The 25,498-nt window shown below is 58.3% G+C and overlaps 1 protein-coding gene across 1 annotated transcript; it reads left to right on the forward strand.

The window, feature by feature from the left end:
- The first annotated feature begins 686 nt into the window (after window positions 1-686).
- CNTN2 (contactin 2) lies at window positions 687-20,439 on the forward strand. Its single transcript, XM_036272738.1, has 22 exons — window positions 687-785; window positions 4,380-4,524; window positions 4,607-4,782; window positions 4,939-5,034; window positions 5,433-5,642; window positions 5,917-6,016; window positions 7,058-7,233; window positions 7,631-7,767; window positions 8,406-8,535; window positions 10,665-10,815; window positions 10,937-11,064; window positions 11,326-11,501; window positions 12,003-12,123; window positions 12,578-12,736; window positions 13,199-13,348; window positions 16,284-16,354; window positions 16,647-16,881; window positions 17,218-17,330; window positions 18,378-18,564; window positions 18,904-19,016; window positions 19,488-19,656; window positions 19,995-20,439. The coding sequence occupies exons 1-22, from the start codon at window positions 716-718 to the stop codon at window positions 20,102-20,104; spliced, it is 3,123 nt and encodes a 1,040-aa protein (XP_036128631.1). The 5' UTR covers window positions 687-715; the 3' UTR covers window positions 20,105-20,439.
- Window positions 20,440-25,498: the final 5,059 nt, after the last annotated feature.

A 25,498-nucleotide genomic window follows, 5' to 3' on the forward strand; every position in this document is an offset into this window, starting at 1 on the left:
TCTTTCAGCTCGGGAGGCTCCTCTGGGCCCTTAGCCGCATGGCTGGGAGCAGTGCCTAGAGGGACAAGGTTATGGCTCCCTCCTGCACAGTGTGTGATGCCCTACCTGGGGCCCTGGACCACAGGGTGGGTGGATCCACAAGACCCCTCCTCACTAGAAAAACAAGGCTAGGCCTGGGAGGCTTAGTACGGCTCCCAGAGGGGCTTATTGCCCCCACCTAGGCAGCTGCGGGGGTGGAGTGGGGGAGTGGGCCCCCCATTGCTAGAGAAAGATGTTATAGTTCCCCAAATGCAGGCCCGGGCCCTGTTCTCTTCAGAACCCACACCAAGAGCTTTTACAGGGGGGTTGGCAGGTGGCCCTTGCCTCCCAGTCCCAATTAGTCACCGATTCACTTCCTCAGCAACACCCTGCTGGCTGGGGGGGGCGGGTACAGACTGAGCCAGACTCCCGGGGGGCAAGTAGGAGGCACTCAGCCCACCAAAGAGCTCCTTGGTAATAGCCAAGCCCCTTCCCCGGGGCCCAGGGGAGGCTGAGCGGTTTCAGCCTCTCCCAGGCCAGACTGAGATACGCCTGGAGCTGGGAGGGGCCCTCCTGCTCAGGGCTCCCCTGCCCTCTGCCTCCCTAGGTGCTTCTCAGCCTCCTGCTGCTCTGCCCTCTGGCTGGGCCGAGGCCCCTGCCCTCTCCTCTCCTCTCCGCTTCTGCCGGGACACCTGCCATGGGGACACCCTCGGGGAGGAAGTCGCACCTGCTGCTGCTGGTGGCCGTGGTCCTGGCCTCCTCTCCAGGTAAGAGTGTCTGTCTGGTCTCCGAGGCCCAGCAGGGATGGTCCTGTCGTTACATCATTGCTGCTCTGTGGGTGACGGCCACAGGAATTACTGACCGCGTTGCTGCAGCACTGAACACCCCTGAGCAAAAATGTCCCCACGTATGGATCTTCCCTTCCCTTTGAGGTTAGGAGAGGGACTGAGTCTTTGTCGTATTATAGATGAAAGAGGCATGATCAGAGAGGGTGAACGGCTTGCCCTGGGTCACCCAGCAGGATTATGGCACAACCAGACCCCTACCACGTCACCCCACAATTGAGGCCTCTAAGGCTGCACTGTTCAATATAGTAGCCAATATTCAAGGGATGATTAAAATGAAGAGAAATTCGATTTTAAAATGAGCTCCGCAGTCGTACTAGCCACGTTTCAAGGGCCGAGGGCACCGGGCAGCACAGGTCAGAACCGCCCATGGGCAGGGGAAGTTCTCCGGATGGTGCTGCCCCGGGGTCCCTGCCATGAGGAGGCGGGCCCGTACCACAGAGCTCGGGGTTCAGGGAGTGCTGCGGCCTGGGGACGGGTGAATGGGGAGCAGGACCTGGGGAGAGGAGAGGCGGAGCATGGGGTGGCCCAAGCGAAGGCAAGAGGGACCAGCAAAGGCTCTCCTGCCAGGGTGCTGCGAAGTGGGAGGCGGGAGGAGGGGCTGATGAAAGGAGGAGGTGTGGAGAAGGCAGCGCCGGCTGAGAGCCTGGGGTAGCTGGACTCTGGAGAGCATGCCCGGGACCCAGCCCATCTGAGACCGGAGAGCGCTCCGGCCCCCTGCTGCTACCCTGAGGGGTCCGCTAGGACCGCCGCTGGCCTCTGCCCCGACCCCCAGACCAGATCAATAGACCTTTCTTTTCTCCTTAAAGATCGCTGTGGGAGAAAGAGCACCCGTCCTCCCGTCTTCGGGTTCCAGCCAGCTCAGGCCCCGCCCGCCCCGCCCCTCAAGGCTGCAGCCCGCAGGCTAGGTTTGGCCTCACTTCCCTATCCAGCCCTGCAGGGGGCGCTGCTGGGAATGGCCCAGGGGCTGGAAGGAGCTGCGGGGCTGGGGAGCCCTGGTGATGGAGCAGGAGACACCCGCCCTGGAGAGAGCAGAGAGAGGGGCCTGGGCTACTTCACAGTGCTCCCCTCAGGGACAGCTCCGTGCTGGGACCCCATCGTGTGAGGCTGGCGCGGGGCAGCCTCCAGGGTCCTTGGACCCAGGGATGCAGGAAGGCCGAGGGAGGGGGAACCGGGGATGCCCTGTTGCAGTGCTCTGGAGACACGGGTGAAACAGCCTGTCACGTGTCCCCACCCTCTCAGGAAGGTGCCTCGGCCCCACTGTCCTTACTGACCTGCCCTGGGCTGCACCTGGTGCCCGGAAAGGCTTTGAGGGCTCCCCTCCACACCCCTCTCTCACCTCATGCTGGGGGGGGGGGCGGGAATCAGGGAGAATCCGAGGATGCGGAGCAAGGAGGCGGTGCTTTGCCTGGGAGTGTGTGTGTCTTCAGAGGATGTGTAGAGAGTGAGGGTGTGTCTGTGGACATTTGAGGGGGTGACGGGAGGGGGGGCTGTAGCATGGCGGGGTGCAGCACCTCTCATCCCCAGCTGCACTGCAGACCACCGGAGGCACTTTCAGATCTGGATTCCTCCCTTCTCCCTCCTGGAGGTTCCGCCTCCTCACCTCCAGGGTGGGCCTCCAGCGGTCCAGTGGGGACTGAGGCGAAGAACCACGGCCCCTGTGGCTAAGGATGCTGGTCCGGGGTGACGCTGCCAGGGTCCAAGTCTCTAGCTCTGCCCCTTCTTGCTGTGTGATTTGGAGCAAATTATTTAACCTTCTTGAGTCTCAGTTTCCACGCTAGTCAAATCAGGAAATGGCAGTCCCCACCTCAAGAGAGGGTGTGACAAGGAAACGGGCAGCGTGTATCCGGTATCCAGCAGGCTCTCCGAGAATCTCACCTATTGTTTTGTTTCTTTATTGATTTTGGAGAGAGGGGAAGGGAGAGGGAGAGAGAGATAGAAACATCGATGAGAGAGAACATAAATTGGCCGCCTCCTGTATGCCCCCCACTGGGGATCTGGCCCACAACCTGGGCATGTGCCCTGACTGGGAACACAACTGGCAACCTCCTGGTGCCCGATGGGTCGACGCTCAACCACTGAGCCCACCAGCCGGGGAAATCTTGCCTAATCTTATTTTGAACCATAGACGTATATAAATAAGTGTACATGAACATTCGAGCCATGTGTGCATGTGTTAGACATGCGTTTGTGTGCATCCGTCTGCTGGAGTAGCTTAGAGAGGTCTGCACGTATGTCTGCGTGGTGTGCATGCGTGTAAGGCAGTATGTGTAGGTGAGAGGTGCGGACATGTGCACACGTGGATATGGGGGTGAGGGTGCGTGTGGCTGACTGCAGAGGAGACGGCTTTCACAGGAGGAAGCCAGTCTCAAAGCCTCGGTGCGCCCAGGCCCACTCAGCCACCCCCGCCATCCAGACAGACTTACTGGGAGCTGCTATTGTGCAAGGTGGTTCCCAGCAGCCTGGCTGCCTCCACCGCTATCTCCCCTCCCCTCCCCTCCCCTCCCCTCCCCTCTCGAAGACCCAGCTGGGTCAGGGGTCTCTACCCTCCACCACCATCATTAACGTGGGATTAAGCTGGGCTCTCAGCCGCCATCTCCAAGGCCTGGGGCGGCAGTGAAGGGTAGTGATGGGTGGCGGGGAGGGAGACGGGGGATGCCATTTCAGGGGGCCCTGCCTCCTCCCTCATTCTGAGCTGCTTCACAGCTGCCCTCACTCCCAGGGGTCCAGGGCTGGGCCTCAGCTGGCGCACAGGGACCAAGCTCCACCCTTGGAACAGGACTGACAGCTGGAAGCATTGGGAGAGGAGGCACTAATTGGTTAATGGGGATCCCCCCGCATGACCCACCAAGGAGGGCCTGACATCAGCTGCATTGAGGGGTAGGAGCCAATTAGGGGTGGCCTGGCTCCTGCCTGACACCACAAAGGCACAGTGTGCCTCGCTGCATGAATCAGCAAGTGGAGCCCACTCCCCATGCCTGGGCAAAGGCAGGTGTGACACCCTACAGTCTGCAGAGTGTACTGTGCTGGCCAGTGCAGACCATGGAACCCGTCCATCATTGTGGAGAGTGTACTGTGCTGGCCAGTGCAGACCACGGAACCCGTCCATCATTGTGGAGAGTGTACTGTGCTGGCCAGTGCAGACCATGGAACCCGTCCATCATTGTGGAGAGTGTACTGTGCTGGCCAGTGCAGACCATGGAACCCGTCCATCATTGTGGAGAGTGTACTGTGCTGGGCAGTGCGGACCACGGAGCCCATCCATCATTGGGGAGGCTGTACTGTGCTGGCCAGTGCAGACCATGGAACCCGTCCATCATTGTGGAGAGTGTACTGTGCTGGCCAGTGCGGATCATGGAACCCGTCCATCATTGTGGAGAGTGTACCATGCTGGCCAGTGTGAACAATGAAATCCTTCCATCGTTGTGGAGGGTTCTATTGGGCAGCGCTGACCCAGAGGCCAGGCTCCAGCTGGACCCCCGGCCCTGAGGCCTCTGGTGGTGTCCCTTTCTGCAGCTTGGAGCTCAGCCCAAGGAACCCCAGCCACCTTTGGCCCTGTCTTTGAAGACCAGCCCCTCAGCCTGCTATTCCCAGAAGAGTCCACAGAGGAGAAGGTGACCCTGGCATGCCGTGCCCGGGCCAGCCCTCCTGCCACCTACAGGTGAGACCCCCACAGTGCGTGCTGAGGCCCAGGGAGCTGGGCTGATGCGACTCAGGAGGCCCCTCTCCCGCCTCTGCTGCAGATGGAAGATGAATGGCACCGAGATGAAGCTGGAGCCCGGCTCCCACCGCCAGTTGGTGGGGGGCAACCTGGTCATCATGAACCCCACCAAGGCACAGGACGCCGGCGTCTATCAGTGCCTGGCCTCCAACCCAGTGGGCACCGTGGTCAGCAGGGAGGCGGTCCTGCGCTTTGGCTGTGAGACCCGTGGGGTGCCAGGACATTCTGGGGGAGGGGCAGAGGGGGCTGGGAAAGGTGTCCAGAAAGGCCAGCTGACTGCTCCCCTTGAGGCTGAGCTGGGGACGGGGCCGGCTTGGGGGATGGTGCCTGAGTGCTGCCTGGTCTCCACTCCAGTTCTGCAGGAATTCTCCAAGGAGGAACGAGACCCAGTGAAAACCCACGAGGGCTGGGGAGTGATGCTGCCCTGTAACCCTCCTGCCCACTACCCAGGTGAGGCGGAACCCTGGCCCCCGGTTAGACGGGCACAGGAGGGCCTCTCGCTGCTCAGCAGAGGAGGGATGGAATGAAAGGTGGCGGGTGGGTCCTGGAGGCCCTGGCCCCTCGGTCCTCCGCCGCGAGTGATTCTGGTTCCTTTATGGGTCTGTCATTGTCTAGCTCTGGGCCCTGCCTTCCCTTTCAGACGGGGAGGTCCCCACGGGGCTGTGTCCCTATCAGATGGCACTCCCCAAGGGCAGGACTCAAGTCGCATCTGTCCTCTAGGTCTCCCCTCAGCCCCAGCTCAGAGAACGGCGACTCTTAGGACAGATCCCCACCAGCATGTTGGGGTTTCACCCAGAGTCACCTGTTAGCCCAACACCCCTGCTGTCCTCGAACTCCCCACGTCCTAGGTCTGTCCTACCGCTGGCTTCTCAATGAGTTCCCCAACTTCATCCCTACGGATGGGCGTCACTTCGTGTCCCAGACCACAGGGAACCTGTACATTGCCAGGACCAATGCCTCAGACCTGGGCAACTACTCCTGCCTGGCCACCAGCCACATGGACTTCTCCACCAAGAGCGTCTTCAGCAAGTTTGCTCAGCTCAACCTGGCTGCGGAAGGTCAGGGTCGCAGGCAGGCCCGGAGGAGAGAGCAGGGGCGGGGGGCAGCGGGCGTGGAGAAAGGGGATCTTCCCTCAGAGGCTGTGAAGAGCAGTTCACAGGGCACAGGGCAGGGCCTAGACCACCAGTTTGCCTGCTACAAGACCTCAGATGCTTGCCCCAAGTCCCCAAGAAGACAGGGAGTTGAGATGGAGTTAGCTCTGAGCTGTGCTGAGGTCCTAGCACCGGAGCACCTGACCTGACCTCCTGCATCTGCCGGCCCTTCTCTCCCCAGATCCCAGGCTCTTTGCACCCAGCATCAAGGCCCGGTTCCCAGCCGAGACGTATGCACTGGTGGGACAGCAGGTCAACCTGGAGTGCTTTGCCTTTGGGAAGTGAGTGATGGAGGAGGGAGGGGGCAGGCCAGGACACAGGTCACCCCGGAGAGAGAGCGGGCAGGCAGGGTCAGCCCTCGGTCCTCTGGGCACCCCTCGCAGGGGCCAGCAGAGTGCCAGGCCCACAGTAGACAGTGACCACCACTCACCGAGCACTAACCATCTGGCCTGCCTGGTTCAAATCCCAGCTCTGTCACTTGCTGGCTGGGAGACCTTGGGTAAATTACTTAATCTCTCTGTGCCTCCGTTTCCTTATTTGTACATGGTGATAATAATAGTACCTACTTCATGTGGTTGTTATGAGGAGTCTACGAGTTATTATATGTAAGGTGCTCAGAACAGTGTCTGGCATTTAGTGAGTGTTCTGTGGATGCTAACAGGTATCTTTTTAAAACTTGCCATCGAAATCACGCTCCCCCAGAGAAAGGGTTCACTGGAACAGGGTAAGCAAATTGTGGGTGCTCAGCAAATATCTGCAGAATGAATGACTGAGAACATCTCCTGCTGTTTGAGGCTGCCCAGGCCACCCACTGCTTTATGGAAAATTTGGGGCTTCCAGAAAACCCATATTGAAAGACTCATTGATACCTCAGTCGATTTTAGTACACAGATGACTGATAACTAGAGACCCTTTAGAAAATAGATACAAGGCCTGTTGGAGAGAGGGGAAAGGGGACCCATAAAGACCCAGGTCACAGGCCACTGTTGGGGAGGGAAGGCCCAGAAGAGGTAGGGTGGTCAGTGCCCTGTGGGGGTGGGAGGGCAGGCCAGCTTCTGGTGCAGACCACAGGGAAGACCAAATTCGCTGGAGTCACAATGGTTGCAGGGGGTGGAGGGGAGAAGGGAGCCCCACTTCTTGCCCCTTTCCTGCCTGGGCTCCAAGCCCACCTGGGAGCGGCACCTCCCTCCCTCTGTTCCTTCCCATGGTGAGCTGCCCTCCTCCCACCCACCTGCCCGGCATCTCAGAAGGACCTAGGAGCTGTCTACACAGGGGAGTCTGACTAGCTCAGTGCACCCCTCTGGTTTTGTCTCCCCTGCCAGCCCTGTCCCCAGGATCAAGTGGCGCAAAGTGGACGGCTCCTTGTCCCCACAGTGGGCCACAGCCGAGCCTACCCTGCAGATTCCCAGCGTCAGCTTCGAGGACGAAGGCACCTATGAGTGTGAGGCGGAGAACTCCAAGGGCCGAGACAGTGTCCAGGGCCGCATCATCGTGCAGGGTACAAGACAGGGCACCCTCTCCCCGCCTTCACCCTCGTCTCTGACTGAGGAGGTCCTCCCCAAAGTCCTCCCCTTGCTGAAGCCTTCTGGCTCCAGGACTGCGTTGGGTGTGGGAACAGAAGACGTCAGCGCTGTGGCCAGCTCAGAGCTTCAGTCGATATTGCAGAGAACACATGGAAGGCTCCAGAATGATTTAAGTTCCCAAAACAGCCAGTGGCACCGGCTGAATGGGCCAACTTTCCTGAGCCTTGCTGCTCACCACACCCCCTCCCAGAATGCTGATGGCTCCCTCTGCTGTCTGGCGCCGGAACAGCAGCCCTGCAATTCCGGCCCATTTAATGAGCGGGAGGCTCCTCCCTGCTCAACCCCCGCCTCTCTCTCCCTTGTGCCCCACAGCCCAGCCCCAGTGGCTCAAGGTGATCTCGGACATGGACGCTGACATCGGTTCCAGCCTGCGTTGGGGCTGTGCAGCCGCCGGCAAGCCCCGGCCCACAGTGCGCTGGCTACGGAATGGGGAACCTCTGGCCTCCCAGGTAGCCGACCTGGGACTTCCTCCCACACACCAGCCGTCCTCTGCTCACCTGGTCCCTCACTCCCTCCCCCCACCTCCCACACACCAGCCGTCCTCTGCTCACCTGGTCCCTCACTCCCTCCCCCCACCTCCCACACACCAGCCGTCCTCTGCTCACCTGGTCCCTCACTCCCTCCCCCCACCTCCCACACACCAGCCGTCCTCTGCTCACCTGGTCCCTCACTCCCTCCCCCCACCTCCCCACGCCACCCCCACCTCCGGGCTAATTAGAGTGCCATAGAGTGTTTCTAGGTGCTTCTTTCCATCCCAGAGTCACTTGCCACAGATGGGTCAACTGGATAGACTCTTGACTTGGAGGGTCCAGAGACCTGGTTCCAGGCACACTCAGCCACAGACACACCGTGTGGTCCTGAGTGGGTCACTTCGTCCCTCTGGCTTCCGTGTGTTATGTGCAGCGAGGCCTGGGGAGTCTTCCGAGGCCTGGATTCCAGGTGGCTCTAGATGGGTTTGGGCAGATGGGCCCCTTCCAGGGAGCAGCAGCCTAGTGGTCACTGCACACACACCCCCTGTAGGCCCTCCACCCTGGTCCTCCAGGGGTCCTGCCGCCCCTGCCCCACCCGTGGCCCTGCTCTTTTGCAGACCCGGGTAGAGGTGCTGGCCGGGGACCTGCGGTTCCCCAAGCTGAGCCTGGAGGACTCGGGCATGTACCAGTGTGTGGCGGAGAACAAGCATGGCACCATCTACGCCAGCGCCGAGCTGGCCGTGCAAGGTGAGGGGCCCAGGGAGGCTGGGGGCATCCCTGGGCGGGCGTGCACCCTGGGGCTCCCGGGGTTGACGGGCAGCATTTCTAAACACACAGCACACCCTGGCAGTTTCCTCCAGTTTTCTAAGAGCTTCTGAGTAGAACTCAAGGGTTTTAGAAAGGAGACGAGACACCAAATGGAGGGCTCCCAGAGGACAAGGTCTCTGGCTTGGTGCATGTCTGGCACAGACAAATTATATGTTTGTTGCGGTGAAAAAGAAAGCTGGCAAAGCGCCATCAGATTCATAGTTAACTTGGCCCCTTCAGCGCTGTGTCACAGTGTCATTTATAAAATGTGGGCACAGTCCTGCCCTCGTGCAGCGGTGTGAGGCCTCAGTGCGATGACAGGTAAAGCATAAGGCACCTGCCCAAAGCATACAGGTGCCCAGTTAGTGTTGGCTGCTGCTCATATTCTTATTGTGTGACTTGAGCTCATGGAACTTCAGTTTTCTCATCTGTAAAATGGACCTAGTGATGGCTACTTCATCAAGTTACAGTGAGGCTTAACTAAGACTCATTCATTCATTCATTCATTCAACCAATATATATATATATATTTTTTTTTATCCTCACCCGAGGACATTTTTCCATTTTTTGTTCAGGTAGAGTGAGAGGGAGAGAGAGGAACAGAGAGAGAGAGAGAGAAACATCGATGTGAAAGGGACACATCGAGTGGCTGCCACCCACACGACCAACCAGGGCAGAGGACAAACTGCAACCTAGGTACGTGCCCTTAGCGGGAACCGAACCCGGGTCTCTCTGGACCGCAGGCCGTCGCTCTAACGGCTGAGCCAAACCGGCCAGGGCCATTCAACCAATATTTAATCAATACCTTCTCAGATAAGGCCCTCCAGTATCTTAGAATCCAGTAGAGAAGGGGGGGGGGGAGGGCAAATAAACACAAAATTGAATCATTAAATAAGATAATCTCAGACAGCCATTAAAAATACAGTATAGCCCTGACCGGTTTGGCTCAGTGGCTAGAGCATCGGCCTGCGGTCCAGAGAGACCTGGGTTCGGTTCCCATCAAGGGCACGTACTTCAGTTATAGTTTGTCCCCAGCCCTGGTTGGTCATGCAGGTGGCAGCCACTCAATGTGTCCCTTTCACATCGATGTTTCTCTCTCTCTCTCTCTTCCTCTCTCTCCCTCCCACTCTATCTGAACAAAAAATGGAAAAATTGTCCTTGGGTAAGGATAAAAATTTTTTAAAAATACAGTATAAAGAAAATTCAGCAGAGCTGTGGCTGGTTCAGCTAAGCAGTTAAAGTGTCAGCCTGCAGACCAAAGTGTCATGGGTTCAATTCCCGGTCAAACATACCTACCTAGACTGCAGGTTTGATCCCCAGCACAGACAGGGTCATGTGGAAGGCAACCAGTCGATGTGTGTCTCTCACATCCATGTTTCTCTCTCCCTCCCCCACCTTCCCTCCCTTCCTCTCTTTGTAAAAATCAATGGGAAAATATCCTCAGGTGAAGAAAGTTCAGTAGAGAGAACGGTAGGAGTGAGGTGGGCCAGTGAGATGTGGTGGTCAAGGAAGACCTCTCTGAGGCAGTCACTTGGGGATGTGATCCAAGTGCGAAGGAGGAGCCAGCCGCGTGAAGCTCTAGGGGATTTCCAAGCAAAATGTGCAGCCAGTGCAAAGGTCCTGAGGCAGGAAAAAATGTGGCATTTTTGAAGGACCAAAATGGCCCAGGTGATTGGAGCACACCGAGGGAGAGAGTGGAGCGGGGTGGGATTGGCGAGGAGGGGACTTGTGAGAAGGTGAGCTTCATTCTGAGTGCCGAATTCACATTTGAAAGCAGATGTTCCTGGTTGCTGAATGGAAAAGAGGTTGCAGAAAGAAAATGCAGACGCTGGAAGACCAGTTAGGGGGCGTTTTATAGCCCAGCAGGAGATCTGGTGGCTGGGAGCGTGGCGGCAGTGGGATTATAAGAAGGGGCTGATTCTGGGTGTACTTTGGAAGTGGTGCTGAGAGTCACTCGTGGATTGACCACGAAGGGTACATAAGGTGCTTCACACACCGCCAGGTGACGTCATAGTCACAGGTACTGGGGACACTCTGGATGACTGGGGGGTGCTCCCCTTTCCTTCCAGCACTGGCCCCAGACTTCAGGCTGAATCCCGTGAGGCGCCTGATTCCTGCCGCCCGCGGGGGAGAGGTCATCATCCCCTGTCAGCCCCGGGCAGCTCCGAAGGCCGTGGTGCTCTGGAGCAAAGGCACTGAGATTTTGGTCAACAGCAGCAGGTACAGCCCGCACCCCACCCCAAGCCATTCCTGCTCCCCTTCATTCTCCTTGGAGGCGAGTCCCTTGCCAGGACTACAGTGTGTCCCTGGGGTGGCCAGATCTGCTCTGTCCTTGCTGCAGAATGACTGTAACTCCGGATGGCACCTTGATCATAAGAAACATCAGTCGGTCAGACGAAGGCAAATACACCTGCTTTGCTGAGAATTTCATGGGCAAAGCCAACAGCACTGGCATCCTGTCTGTGCGAGGTAAGGGTGTGGTTTGGCTGAGGTTGGTGGACTCAGCCACCAGGGGGCATCATCCCTCCTCACCATGGAGCCCTCAGTCCCACATTCCTGCAGGATCTGGTTCATTTGGGACCCCCCGCTAGCCACCAGCCAGATTTTAGTGCTGCCTCCCTCCACACGCTTGTTGGGCTGCTGGGAGGTCAGAAGGCTGTTGGCCATGCTGTCTCTTCTCACCCCTGGAGCTTAGGACAAACCCTCTCACGGCCTTGACTTTCTTGGCAGATGCAACCAAGATCACTCTAGCCCCGTCGAGTGCCGACATCAACTTGGGAGACAACGTGACCCTGCAGTGCCATGCCTCCCACGACCCCACCATGGACCTCACCTTCATCTGGACTTTGGATGACTTCCCCGTCGACTTCGATAAGCCTGGGGGCCACTACCGGAGGGCCAGTGTGGTGAGCCTGAGGCTGGGAACCCAAAGCTCCCCCCTCTTTTTGGATAGACAGGGTACCCAAGATGTCCTTAACCACCCCCAAAGCCTTTCCCCGCAGGAAGGCCAACCATGGCAACCTCACCCTCGGATTCATGACCACCCTCCCTTACACCGGCAGTCCCCTGGACTCTCCCGAACCCCGTGCCTGTAGGAGAGACAGAGACAAACCTGGACTTCCAGGCGCTCGGCAAGACTCACTCCGCCGCTCTTGTTATCCGGCCCCCACGCCAACGGCGTCATGAACTTGGACCATTGTTGACTGTCTTGTGTAACAAACTTGTTTAGTCCCCAGTGATACTGAGTGGGGAGACGCTGACTCCTCCCCCTGAACAGACAGGACCCAGAGACAGAGGAGCCTGGCTGGGATGGGGCAGAGGACGCCAGCCCTGACTCGTGCCTCCTGGCTCGCTGCACTGGCCAGAGCTCGCCCCTGACCTGCCCTCTTGCTGTTCCCCGTGTGCAGAAGGAGACGGTTGGGGATCTGACCATCCTGGACGCCCAGCTGCGCCACGGCGGGAAGTACACCTGCATGGCCCAGACGGTTGTGGACAGTGCATCCAAGGAGGCCACCGTCCTGGTCCGAGGTGATGGCGTTTCCCCCCCCCCTACCCCAGAGGCCAGAGGGGCTGTTCTGACCTTCGCTTCCTAACTCCCCTCCTCTCCCCGAGAGCTGCGGGGAAGCGTTTCTGACAGAAGTTCACTGAGCCGAACTTGGCCGGTGGTTCTCTATAGATCCAAAAGCCACAATTTTATAGCCATTCCATGCTCCATCCCAAGAGCACAGAACTTTGCTAAGGCCGGAAGTGTTCAGAGCCCAGTGCTGGGAAATCTATACACATCACTATGTGAGGGCCTCTGTGACCCCTCCAGCCTTGGACACATTCCAGGCACCAGGCCTCCTCCCCCACCAGCGTGTATTTGTGGCGCCCTCTGCTGCCCCCACTCAGTACTTCACCAGCCCAAACCAGCCTGGAGGAGGTCGGCTCAAATTTGAAGCCGCTCAGCTCTGACCCACAATGCTCTGACCTCTTGGTGCAGGTCCCCCGGGCCCCCCAGGAGGCATGGTGGTAAGGGACATTGGTGACACCACTGTCCAGCTCAGCTGGAGCCGTGGCTTTGACAACCACAGCCCCATTGCCAAGTACACCCTGCAAGCTCGAACGCCACCTGCAGGGAAGTGGAAGCAAGTTCGGACCAGTGAGTGTGAGCCCCCTTCCTGCACTGTCAGGACGCAGGGCCTGGCCGTGTGCCAGAGGGAGCTGGGTGGGGCCAGGGCTGAGCCTGGAGCTGCAGAGAGGGACCAGCTTGGGCATCTGCCTGCAGAGAGCACCCAGGCCAGTGGGAGATGGTGTCACATGGACAGCAGGAGAGGAGGGATAGATGGAGGGCGAGCTCAGTCTGCACCCCTGAAGCACTGGCAGGAATATTACTGGGGCGATGACTACACGCATGGGGGTGTAGGGTGCACGAAACACCAGCAAAGGCTCCCGGGCAGGGAGGACTAGTTTTCCGGGCATTTCTGAAAGGGGTATGAGTGCTTAGTATGTGTCAGGCCCCACCATGAGGGCTGGGTACAAAGAGGTGGTGCAGGCTCCGTCCCCGCGCTCCCCATCCAGACCAGTAAACATGCTGGAACACCGACTCCTTCGTGCCTTGCAGATCCTGCCAACATTGAGGGCAATGCGGAGACCGCCCAGGTGCTGGGCCTCACACCCTGGATGGACTATGAGTTCCGGGTCATAGCCAGCAACATCCTGGGCACTGGGGAGCCCAGTGTGCCCTCCAGCAAAATCCGGACCAAGGAAGCAGGTCAGAGTCCTGGGTGTCTCAAAGAGAAGTCACATCAGGGCATAGACCCTAGCCCTCCATAAAGATAGCCCCCAGCAAACAGCAGTTATGCAGAGTACCAGCCCTGCTGACCAGGTTTCAGCCTCTAACAACACAGATGAGGAGGGCACATGGGTCAGGCTGGGCCACTGCACTGCTCACTGCCCTGTGCCCTGGGCCACAGCCTGTCCAAAGCCCTTGGCTAAAACATGGGCCAACCTTGCAACTCCATGTGAATCTACAATATCTCAAGACAAAAAGTGTCTTGTTTTTAATGGAAAAACCAAAGTTTGGAGAAAGGAAGGGCCACACTGGCAGAGCCTGGACTTGCACCCAGGACCGTGGAGTGGTGGGCAGAGGTCCTCCCGGAAGTGCGCTCCCGGAAGCTGCAGGACTCAGTTAATGAGGAAGGTGTGTGTGTGTGTGCTTGTGAGTATATGACTGTGTGTATATGACTGTGTGGGTGTGCTTGTGAGTATATGACTGTGTGTGTATGTGTGTATGTGTGCGTGTGAGCATGAGTGTGAGTGTGCTTGTGAGTATATGACTGTGTATATGTGTATGTGTACGTGTGAGCATGAGTGTGTGTGTGCTTGTGAGTATATGACTGTGTGTGTATGTGTGTATGTGTGCGTGAGCATGAGTGTGTGCGCTTGTGAGTATATGACTGTGTGTATGTGTATGTGTGCGTGTGAGCATGAGTGTGTGTGCTTGTGAGTATATGACTGTGTATATGTGTATGTGTGCGTGTGAGCATGAGTGTGTGTGCTTGTGAGTATATGACTGTGTGTGTATGACTGTATGGATGTGCTTGTGAGTATATGACTGTGTGTGTATATGTGTATGTGTGCGTGTGAGCATGTGAGTGTGTGTGCTTGTGAGTATATGACTGTGTATATGTGTATGTGTGCGTGTGAGCATGAGTGTGTGTGTGCTTGTGAGTATGATTGTGTGTATATGACTTTGTGGGTGTGCTTGTGAGTATATGACTGTGTGTGTATATGTGTGTGTGTGCGTGAGCATGTGAGTGTGAGTGAGTGCTTGTGGTGAGTGTATGACTGGGTGTGTGTGTTGTGCAGGGGCCTAGGGAAGTAGCCAGTGTCTCCAAGTCCTCCGGATCGTTTCTTTGGGAGCAGGAGGAGTGGATGTCACCCACAGCCCTCCTGAAAGGCAGTGTCAGAATCTGGGTGCGCAGGGAGGGAGGGAACCAGGACAGGCTCAGGTCAGCCTCCCAAGAGGCTCCCGCCCGCCCTCCGAGCCCTTCACAGGGGAGGGCCCAGCATGAGAGCCTGTTAGGACGCCCAGACAGGGAAAGGTCCCAGGATTGGAAATCTACCTCTAAAGGTGGAGGGCAGGGAAAGACCCGAGAAAGAGGCAGGATACTCTGGCATTTATCAGAGTTTATTCAGGGAAACAAACCTAGGAGGTGGAGGTCCTGGGCCGCTGCAAGACTGAGTGGATATTCTCTGTGCCGCCTGGCAGGTGCCAGAGCGTTAGATAGGGTGCGGGGGATGGCCACAGGGACTGAGCAGGTACGACAAGGTATGGGACGTTACCTTATGTTTGACCAGGTAGACAAGAGCCTATTCCAGGAACCGGCAGAAGCAGGAGGCAGGGGAGGGGTGCTGATTTACGTCAGAATGAGCATCGATCAGAGAGTCTCTAAGGGGGGATGGAGGTTGGAAAGAAATCTCCGTTCTAGCTTGAAGGACAGACAGTGGTCACATGATGGAACAGAGCCCTGGGATCCTGGCCGGGCAGCGTGGAAGCAGGACCCTGCTCCCCTTCTCCTGGCCGCACAGGCCTCCCCGTGTCCCTGTGACAGTTTCCTGTCTGCCCCAGCCTGACTGGGTCATCTAACATTTCTGACGGGCGCCTCTCCTGAGTAAGGCATTCTGGAAGGAGCACGTCTTTGACTGGACTTGTCAGAGTCAGATGTGGGGTGGGGCGTAGTCTCCTGCGCTCTGGCACCCCAGGGGCCAGTGAGCACAAAGACAGCTGTGATGCAGAGCAAGGGTAACGGGCTTTGAAGTCAGAAGCACTGAGTTCACATTCCAGCTGGGCCGTGTTGCTCTGTGCCCTTAGGCAAGTCCCACAACTGCACTGGGCTTAGTCTCCCCACCTTGGACAGGGCGACAACACCCAGGTCGCAAGATCGGATGGCAACGTGGTTAAGCACTCCTCTCAAATTACCGGGCCCTACGCTGTCATCACCAAACAGAGTGACACGTCTCTAACTGCGGGGTCGTCTGCAGAAATGTTTTAACCCTCAGCCAAGCGACCCCCTGTCAAGCTTCATGAGCTGATGAAATATATTCTTGTTTTAACATCAACCTTGTTGAATAACAGAGACAAAGGAAATTAAATCTGCCACAAATAGAAAAAATAAATAAATAAAACACCCTGCAACTCAGAATAAATGTTTTTGCATTCATTGCAGTCCCGGATTACTTATTCCCCTTCATTTAAAGCATGCTGGAGTCAGTCTCTGTTATTTAGTTTAAGCTGACAGGAGGGAAGAAAGCAATGATCATGGATGGAATACACACTCATACACACACACATGCACACACACACACACGTGCACACACACACCCATGCACCATTATCTCGTTTAATTTTATTCTCTTTACAGCCCTTTGAGAGAAACATTATCTCCACCTTACGGAGGGGGAATCAGGCTCAGAGAGGTTAAGTAGCTTGCTCAGGAAACACAGCTAGTAAGTGGCAGAGGTGGGATTTGATCGCGGTTCTGCCTGACTCCAGAGCCCACACCCAGAGGGACTGTTAAGAGGACAAAACCAGGGCCCATCAGAAGGGGTGTCTCCGTCCTAGGATATTTGACAGGCACAGGCTCAGACTTTTGTTCCCACACTGCCCATTAACAAGCAACATCTGTGTCCCTTGGCCCTGACAGCCCCCTCGGTGGCACCCTCGGGGCTCAGCGGAGGTGGAGGAGCCCCTGGCGAGCTCATCGTCAACTGGACGGTAAGCTGCATGGACAGAAGCAGAAATGCCTCTGGAGGGACAGGGCCTGCCTCCCCCACCCCAGTCCTGACTCATCTCTGGGCCGGGGCAGCGTGCAGAGAGCCACTGCACAGTCCCCCTCAAGAGTAGACGTCCTCCCCCTCCCCTGGCCCCCGCAGCCTCTCTCGGGAGCACCCACGCGGGAGAAAAACCACCCCAGGCACACGAGTCCTCGGGTGAAGGCTGGGTCGGGAACAGGAAGGGCGGGAGCGCGCTCGCAGCCCCGCACCCATGCCACGCTCTTGCCCCTCAGCCCATGTCGCGGGAGTACCAGAACGGAGACGGCTTCGGCTACCTGCTGTCCTTCCGCAGGCAGGGCAGCACAGGCTGGCAAACCGCCCGGGTGCCCGGCGCCGACGCCCAGTACTTCGTCTACAGCAACCAGAGCCTGCAGCCCTACACGCCCTTCGAGGTCAAGATCCGCAGCTACAACCGCAGAGGGGACGGGCCCGAGAGCCTCACTGCCCTGGTGTACTCGGCCGAGGAAGGTGGGTGGCCCTAGGCCCGCCCTCCGCCCCATCCCAGCTACTTGCCCGTGGCAGGGGGTGGAGTGTCGGTGCCAGTCCCCACGTCCCCTCAGTTCCACGGGGGGGTGAAGACACCTGGGTCCTAAGCCCCTGGCCTCATTTCTACCCCTTGCTGCCTGGTCTCCCCCTCAGGCCTGGGAAGGAGAGGGCGGCTCTCTGGGACCCCTCCCCGCCCCGTGGCCTTCATCCTGGACCTTGGGCTCTGAGGTTCTAAGCAAGGTCCGTCCGGGTTGGCGGCTGCTCTGTAGGACACAAGGAAGCCCTGGGAATCCAAATCCATTCTGTATCGGTCCCCAGAGCCTAGGGTGGCCCCTGCCAAGGTCTGGGCCAAGGGGGTCTCGTCCTCAGAGATGAACGTGACCTGGGAGCCTGTGCAGCAGGACGTGAACGGGATCCTCCTGGGGTACGAGGTGAGCACTGCCTTGACCCGGGAGAGGCGGGGATGCGGGGGTCTCCAGGCTGGGTGGGGTCGCCTCACAGCTCCCCTCCATCCTCCTTGGATCACCCATTCCCCGACTCGGCCAGCAGCACTGTGAACGCAGCCTTAGCCAGGTCCCGCGGCTGGTGCCCACGGGGGAGGCCGGCCTGCAGACCACCTCGACGTAAATGCAGGCTCGCACCGGCACTGGACGCTGCGGGAGCCCCGGAGAGGAGGGGCAGGTTCTGGAGGGGCCCGGCCTGCCCCTTTCATGCCACCCCAGCTAGCGCGGCACCCTCAGGCCTGCAGACAGCAGCATGGCCCCTCTATGTGCCAATTGACCAGCCCGTCCCTAGGGAACTCTAGGCCCGGCAGTTCCTGGCCTGAGCCCGGGCCCAGCGAGTCCACACTAGGGCGCCCATGGAGTAGGTGGAGAGAGGAAGCCAAGAGGAAGGGAAGAAGGCAAAGCAAAAAAATGTCACTGCCTAGGGCAGCTCGTCGGGCCTGGTTACGTGATGTTAACACCGTTCAAGCAGTCAGCCCTGGGTTCTGGCACCAGAGGCTGGGCAAGCCCCGCCGAGGAGATAACTCCGACTCTGCCTTCGGTTTGGAAGAACAGTTCACAGATCTTAGTACTATGACTGTTCACAAGGGTTGCATTTATTGGGCAGCCATCGTAAGTGTGCTGGGTATAGGGGACAACTTTGCAAGTATAAATATGCATCTCGTAACCTTTAGCAGAGTCCCCGGGGATTCCCTGAAGTCGTGAAATAGGATTGGGTGCCAGCAGGCCCCTCCCCCACTCCCACCCGCCACTCCCCAGCTCCCTGCTGGGCACTGAGAAGGCAGCAGGGACTCACCCTCCCTGACTTGTCTCTCGCTTGGAGCTCATGACCTAGTGTCCAGTTTCTGAGACTCAGGACTGAGTCACAAGGATGAGAGTGAGCAGAGCAGAATGTGGGTAGGCAGGGCCACAGTCAGAGGGGCCCTGAGGTCCTGAACTTGACTGCTGACCCTAGGGTATCCCTGCCCCCTTCAGATCCGCTACTGGAAAGCTGGGGACAAAGAAGCAGCCGCGGACCGTGTGAGGACAGCTGGGCTGGACACCAGTGCCCGAGTCACCGACCTGCACCCCAACACCAAGTACCACGTGACCGTCCGGGCCTACAACAGGGCGGGCACTGGGCCTACCAGCCCTTCCACCAACGCCACAACCATGAAGCCCCGTGAGTCTGTCGGCCTGGGGTGGGGACTGGTGAGTTTGGGGTGGGGGTGCCTCTAGGGTCACTCTTTCTCCCAGTGCAACACGAATGCTATAGCCCACAAGCCGCGGGCTGGAAGGAACAAGGCAGCAAGCCTAATGAAAATAAGGAAGTGGGGTTCATGCTTCTGAGTTCACAGCGCCCCTCTCTTCCCCCAACCTTTGGATCTGCTGGGGTTGGTTTTCAGTGCTGGCAGGCACTTAAAGCAAGGCTGGCTCAAGGCCAGGGGTGGCTGGCTCAAGGCCAGGGGTGGCTGGTCAGAAGTCACCCCAAGTCACCCCGGCTTCCTCCCTCCTCCGGCAGCTCCACGGCGACCTCCCGTCAACATCTCCTGGACTTTCTCGAGCTCCAGCCTTAGCATCAAGTGGGACCCCGTGGTCCCTCTGCGGAATGAGTCTGCAGTCACTGGCTATAAGGTGAGGAAGGGGTCAGGCCAGCACCGAATCGCGGTGAGGAACAGCTCCTCCGGACCCCCGGAGCCCAGTTCATAGCAGAGGGATCCGAGCTAGACGTCAGCGACGCGGCTGTGATTGTGAGATGCACGAAACACATGACTGGTTCTCCGGTAAACTGCAATGGAGACTGTAAGACAGGGGGCAAGGGGTATGGCTGCAGAAAGGCAGGGTTCTGGGGGGCCGAGACGGCCTAGGTGAAGTGTGGGGTCCTTCTAGCCTAAGGGGTCTGCAGAACCAGTTCAGCTGTTCGCATGCCCTTCTGCACCAATGGACGCTTGTTCGAGAGCCTGGTCCTGGTCACCCAGGAACGGGAGGGGGAGGAAGCGGGCCCTCCGGGGCCCAGAACTCCCCGGGCTCCTCCCAGCGCCTGAGCTGGAAGAGAGAAGAATCGGCCCTGGGGTCAGTAACTCCACCTGGCTGACCTTCCCACAGCTGCTGTACCGGAATGACGCACACCTGACCCCCACCCTCCACCTCACCAGCAAGAACTGGATAGAAGTCGCAGTTCCCGAAGACATCGGCCACGCCCTGGTGCAGATTCGGACCACAGGGCCCGGAGGGGACGGAACCCCAGCAGAAGTTCACATCGTGAGGAACGGAGGTGCGGCCTCTCCCCACCCATTCCCCCGGGAGTATCAGGCCCACTCAGATGCCTGATGCAGGGATCTTTCCCACCCAAACCAACCCCGATCCAGCCAGACCCAAAGGGGAAAGGGAAAAGCAGGCAGAAGCCAAGTGCACAGTAGTCCTGTGCCCCAACCTCCCCGAGGGCTAGGGAGGCGAGTGTGCTTTCCAGGGGGTCCAGGGGGAGGCTGAGGACCCACAAAACGCTCTAGGAGTGGGACTGAGACCAGCCCTCAGTCCTGAAGCCTGCCCTCCCGACTGGGGTGGGGTGGTGCCCAGCCAGCCCCGCCCCACACTGCTGCCTGCCGCTTCCAGGCACCAGCATGATGGTGGAGGACTCAGCAGTCTGCCCAGCCCCGCAGTCCAGCACCGTCCTGCCCCACTCCATGGCGATGCTGGCCCTCATAGGCTACCTGGAGCTCTGATCTCGGCACCCTCCCCACAGCCGGACACCGCCTCTGATGGATGCAGCCAGCTGGCTCCGCCCCTTCCCGATGCCAAGAGGGCCCAACACTGTGCCTGAGAATGGCTGGTTTAAACACCTACTTTAGACAGTACCCTTTTAGTAGGAGGTAGGATATTTCATATTCTGCCACAGGATAGAACCCATGCAAGGATTTTTTTTTTTTTTTGAAATCAAGAGGCACCGGGCAGTAATTTCCATGATGATACAGAACCCTACGCCCGGGCCCACTAGGGTGCCTGGATGGAAGGAACAAGCCTATGGGAAGAAAGGGATCTGAAACCTCTATCTCCACGTCTGTGGAGGTGGCACCCTGGGACCGCACGTGACTGTCCCTGGAGACGGAGCCCAGACGCGGCAGGAGCACTGGACGTGACCAGGCTGCAGGGGTGCGAAGCATAAACACAAACATCCCTCAGTCTAAGGAGAGAGCCAACCCTGGGGCCACAGACTCTCTGACTTTCTGGAGGGCGACATGGCTGGACCCTGACACCACCCTCGATGACTCCCTGGAGGCTCTGCCACCTGCCCGGATGGCTGAGCACCAATGCCCTGATGTCTGAGGCCAAAGAGCCTGAGCCCCTGTAGCTTTGGGGGGTGATACTCCAGGCTGCTGGGGGTGGGGGCCAACAAGGGCCGAGAGGCTGGGACACTGGTAGAGAGGGGCACCAGACTTGGCCCAACGTCGCCCTCTTAGCCAGCACTGCCAACCGACCCTGTCACCCGAGTGACAAAAGCCACTACAGGTGGCTGGGCGACCAAAGGGCTCGTCTTGGGGAGGTCTCCCACCCCACCAAGACCATTCTGCACAGTCCCTCCAGGGCTGGGCAGGAGACCAGGCGTAGTGTGCCCACCCTCTTCCTCCAGCTCGGCCTGCGGGCCCCGGGCTGCACTCTCGGCACTGACCCACTGGAGCCGGGAAGAGTCAGCAGCATTCATTCTGTCTCTCGGAGTCTGGAGACTTCTGAGACCAAGGAATGCTGGGAGCACCTGGAAAGACCCGTCCCCCAGGCTGCCTCAGACCGCTCTTTTGCATTTCCACGGAAGGGGGTTAATAAATGGGACATCTTATCTTATGCTCTGGGTATATGACCAGTCACAGAACATCGGAGCTGGAAGAGGCCTTAGAGCCCAACCTGTCCAAGTTCTCATTTCACAGACGAGGAAACAGATCGAAAGGGTCAGGGACTTCCCAAGGCCACCCAGCGTCAGTGACAGGGCTCAGAGAACTCGAGTCTCCAGTCTCGTTAAGGTGGTGGTTAAGGACAGTGGGCTACGGACATTCTGCTCCAAGAGGTTCTGGTGGGTGATAGTGTGGTGAGCAGCCTGGCTGGGTCCCTACCCAAGGTGTGAGCAGGTTCTGGGAGACATCAGTCCTTCGTTGCCTTCTAAGCCTAGCTTCTGCTAGGACTCAATAAGCAGTGATGGCTAGAAGACCCATTCCCCTTACCCTTGCTCCAAGAGGCCAAAGCATGGACAGGGAATCCCCAACCCAGGCGGCAGTAGCAGCACAACCTATGCTCTGACAGGTGGCCCTTGACATCCAGGAGCAGCAGGACAGGTATCTTGTAGGACACAGGCCCCCTAAGCCTGATATCTGTATTTTACAGTTAGAGCTCTATTTTGCTATGGTTTTTTAAAACGTTTAAGTCCTGCTCTGTTTTCCTGGGCAGGTTTGTGTTGTTTTTACCCACTACAACTTTTCTTCAAATGTAAGCTCACACCTCTTCACCCCACCACCCCAGCCCAGCCCAGGACTGCCTCCCTGGAGACATCAGATCACACCCTCTTTGCCTGCTCCTGCCCCTCCCCCCATGCAAGGTCCTGGGGGCTCAGCCAAGCGACCATTCCATCCCAGGGACTCCAAACTTGGCCTGGCAGCCGTGCTCACCTCTGTGGCTGTGGTTTGGCCATGCCCTGCTCTAGCAGAAAGGGGGTGCTCAAAGCAAGAAGCCTCCCCAGGTGTAGCTGGCTCTGTCCTCACTGCCTTGGGCTGCGGCAGGGGAAGCAGGGGGCAGGGATCTGAGCTGGGCCAAGAGGGATGAGCTGGTTTGGCTCAGTACCCGACTAGTGCGGCTGGAGGCTGCGGTCCCTAAGCTTGCTCGAGTCGAAAGACACTTACAACCAAGCTTCTTCGTTCTGAGAAGGCCCATTAGTAAAAGGGAGGAAGCAGGCTGCTGGGAGCTGAGGAGGGATTCTCGACTGGGGAAAACCTAACCACCGCAGGGAGGACTTGTTCCGGGGACACAGGCCTGAACTACGACGTTCTGGCAGGTTGAGACTTTAGGGAGAGCTCAGGTTTAATAACAACAGGTGACCCGAGGACATGCACACTTGTCAAATGTAATAGACTCTTGTACATGAGCTACATGGGAGCAGGAGGGATTAGAGGGTTCCTCAGAACCCCTTCCTGCCCAGGGGGCCTCTGACTCTCATCTTCTTTACTTGGGAGGGCCGGGGCAGTTGAGGGGCTCACTCCTGCTGTAGTTACGACTTGATTCTGGGTCCCTCCTCTCTCATTCCAAGCCCCAGAGAGGCAAGGGGGGGACAGTCACAGACAAATACTTTACCCCAGTTTAGTGGCCAGTAAGTGCCTTGAGGACTAGGGACAGAGACAGGCTGCAGACACCACTCTGGGCCCGGGGAAGGTGCCTCCATCCTGTGTACACTGTGCTCAGCCTGCGGGCTCACCGTGGCCTTGGCCGCCCATCCTCACTGCTGACAGGCTCGGGCGGGCAGCTCTGTCCGGATGGGGCCTTGACGCCCAGCACGGTCAGGCTGTCTGCTTTCATCCAATGATCCAGGTGGTGGGCTTTTCCTTTTGATAAAATAGAGACTGAAGTGAGACAGAAAAACTTCTGCAATGAGACCCTGGAATTGCAAGAAGCTGCTGCTTTTCAAGAAAGCGCTGAGGAATTTCGACAGCTGTCACTCGGAAGCCTGTTAGGGGAAGCCTGGAGGGGTGAGAGGCCGTAGGATCTGCTTCCGGGGCTGACGTTCCGAGAGTGGAAAGGGGCTCAGCACCGTCCTGGAGCCGTGGCCCCCGCAGGTGTCAGACCCGCGGGAGCAGCGGACCCGGTCTCTCCCAGCATGCTCCGCCTCACGGCAGTCCCAGGAACCACTGGTCTGTGCTCCGGACAGAAGCCCAAGGTGGCCGAGGAGGTTACTGCCTGTACCCCTTCCTTAGCTAGAGGGCCCTCCTCTTCCTGGCCTCAGAATGCCTGCCACCAGGTCCCTCCGTCACAGGGACAGCAGTATCCTCAAACCCCGCCTGAGGCCCAGGTGTGGTGCCGTTTCCCTGGGCTGGCCTACCCTGGGCTTTGTCCTGGGAGTGAACGCAGTTGCCAGAGGCTCTTGTGGAGGGAGGGACTCGATGGGCATTTTAAGGGGACTCAAAGAGCTTCCTGGGAACCAGTGCCTGGCAGCTGTGTATGTATATGGCCACAGGCTTTGGGAAAGTCGGACAACAGAGGGAAACAGGGGAGGGGGAAGATGGTCACACAGCTTCGCCCGGAGCCCCGAGAAGCCCGTGCCCTTGGCTGGGCTGCACCCTCCCTACCCAGGGCCTTCACAGCTTAGCAAAGCTCCCGGCTTGGCCGGGCCTGGGGCTTCATCAGGCCACAGACTTGACTCGGTTTTTGCTCTAAGGGAACCACTCCCACTGGCCTGTCGGCTGTCTCTCTTGTACTTCCTGTAATGATAGTTATTGACTCTGGTAGCAGGCAGTTCTTAAATAAAGACGGTTTCTCACCCTGCGGAGGCAGCCGGTGCCAGCTGTGGGCATTTCATCTTCAGGCTAAAAGCACACTCCTCCGTCCTGTGCCCTAAGCCGGGCTTTGGCCCAGTGCTTCCCCCTCCCCCAGTCCCCGCTAAGGCCGCCTACCCTGCAGTCCACATTGCCGCGCCCGGTCCCGTGGCGCCAGCCCAAGGGGCTGAGGCCGGCGCAGCAGCACACACGCAGGCATGCCGCAGACTGGGCTGGCGCCACGGGGCACAACGGGCAAGCCGCTCGCGACGCTCCTCTTTCAAGGTGCCCTGAGCTTTAAGACACTGGAGGTATTGACTCAACTGTACCCAAGGGGTGTCTTCTCCCTGCAGAGGTCACAGTGGCCTCCACCTGCAGAAAAGGAGCCTCGGCTGTCTGCTCACAGCAGCCAGGAGAATTTCAAGTCCTGGTCCAGTGCCCAGCTGCAACATTCTCAAGCATCAGCGAACGCCGAGCACACTTCCGTTACACCTGAGAGCTGTGCAGTGACACACCTGGGCAGCCCTGTGACTGTCCCATTCGCTCAGGGCCAAGCTGCAGGGCTCCATGCTGCCTGTGCCCACAGCTGTCCCAGGGAAGAGGGAGACAGGCAGGCGGAGGTCCCGCTGCTTGCTGCCTAGCCATGTGCCCAGGCCGGTTCAGCAGCAGCCCAGGCTGACAGCGGCCCCAGAAGGGGTCAGCGTGGCTGACAGCAGGTACCACAACAGGCTCATCCCTTTCTCTGTGCACCCAAAAGGGCTGCTAGAACCCCAATTTCAGTGCAGTCAGCATCTCCTTGACCCTCGGAGGCAGATTACACGCACAGAATTCAATGAACTGAATTGGTTTGGGGTCTTGACTGACACACCTGAGTCTTTCGTTTTCTTCCCTGTTCAACCCCTTCGCACCCTCGGAGTCAGAAGTCAGGTGTCCAAGGCGTAGAGGGCTCTACACCGAGAGTCTGGACCTGCCACTGACTGCGGCGGGATCCCTGGGCTCCCGTTGCTCTCAGCCTCTCCGTCGGGAAGATGTGGGGCTGTACCCGTCCTCCTCCCTCCTCGCAATGCAGCACTGAGTTTGCTACAAAGATGCTTTGTGGTCTCATAAAGCAGAGCAAGCCCTCCTGGCTGCTTCGGCAAATTGTCCAGTGCTGAACTAACACGCGTCAGTGATAACTCGGCCTGACTCACGTCCGGTCCTTCAGTCTACCAAGCAGTCTCACCACAGGATCTCATTGGATCCTTTCAGTCACGTGTTTCAAAGATGAGGACTACAGAGGGTCAGCCAGCTTGCTCCATTAGAGTCCATGGCAGAGGCAGAAGCAGAACCCAGGTCTTCTGAGGTAGAGGGAAGGGGGAAGGGTGTGTGGAATATGGAAGATCTTTTCCAAAGAGCAACAGTAACGACTTCCTGTGCACGGGCCTACATCTTCACCGTACATCAGAATTACCTATAAAACTCCCACAAAACAAAGACGCTCCGAACTCGTGACCTGTATGTATCTAGGGCACCGGAAGGGCCCACGAGGCAGAGGCTCCCCAGCGGCAAGAGGCACAGCGAGCACCCGGACTCCGCTTCTGTGCTCCTCACACTGAGAGGAACCCGAGTTCC

Source organism: Molossus molossus, unplaced genomic scaffold, assembly GCF_014108415.1.
Source record: "Molossus molossus isolate mMolMol1 unplaced genomic scaffold, mMolMol1.p scaffold_m16_p_20, whole genome shotgun sequence".
Taxonomy (NCBI): domain Eukaryota; kingdom Metazoa; phylum Chordata; class Mammalia; order Chiroptera; family Molossidae; genus Molossus; species Molossus molossus.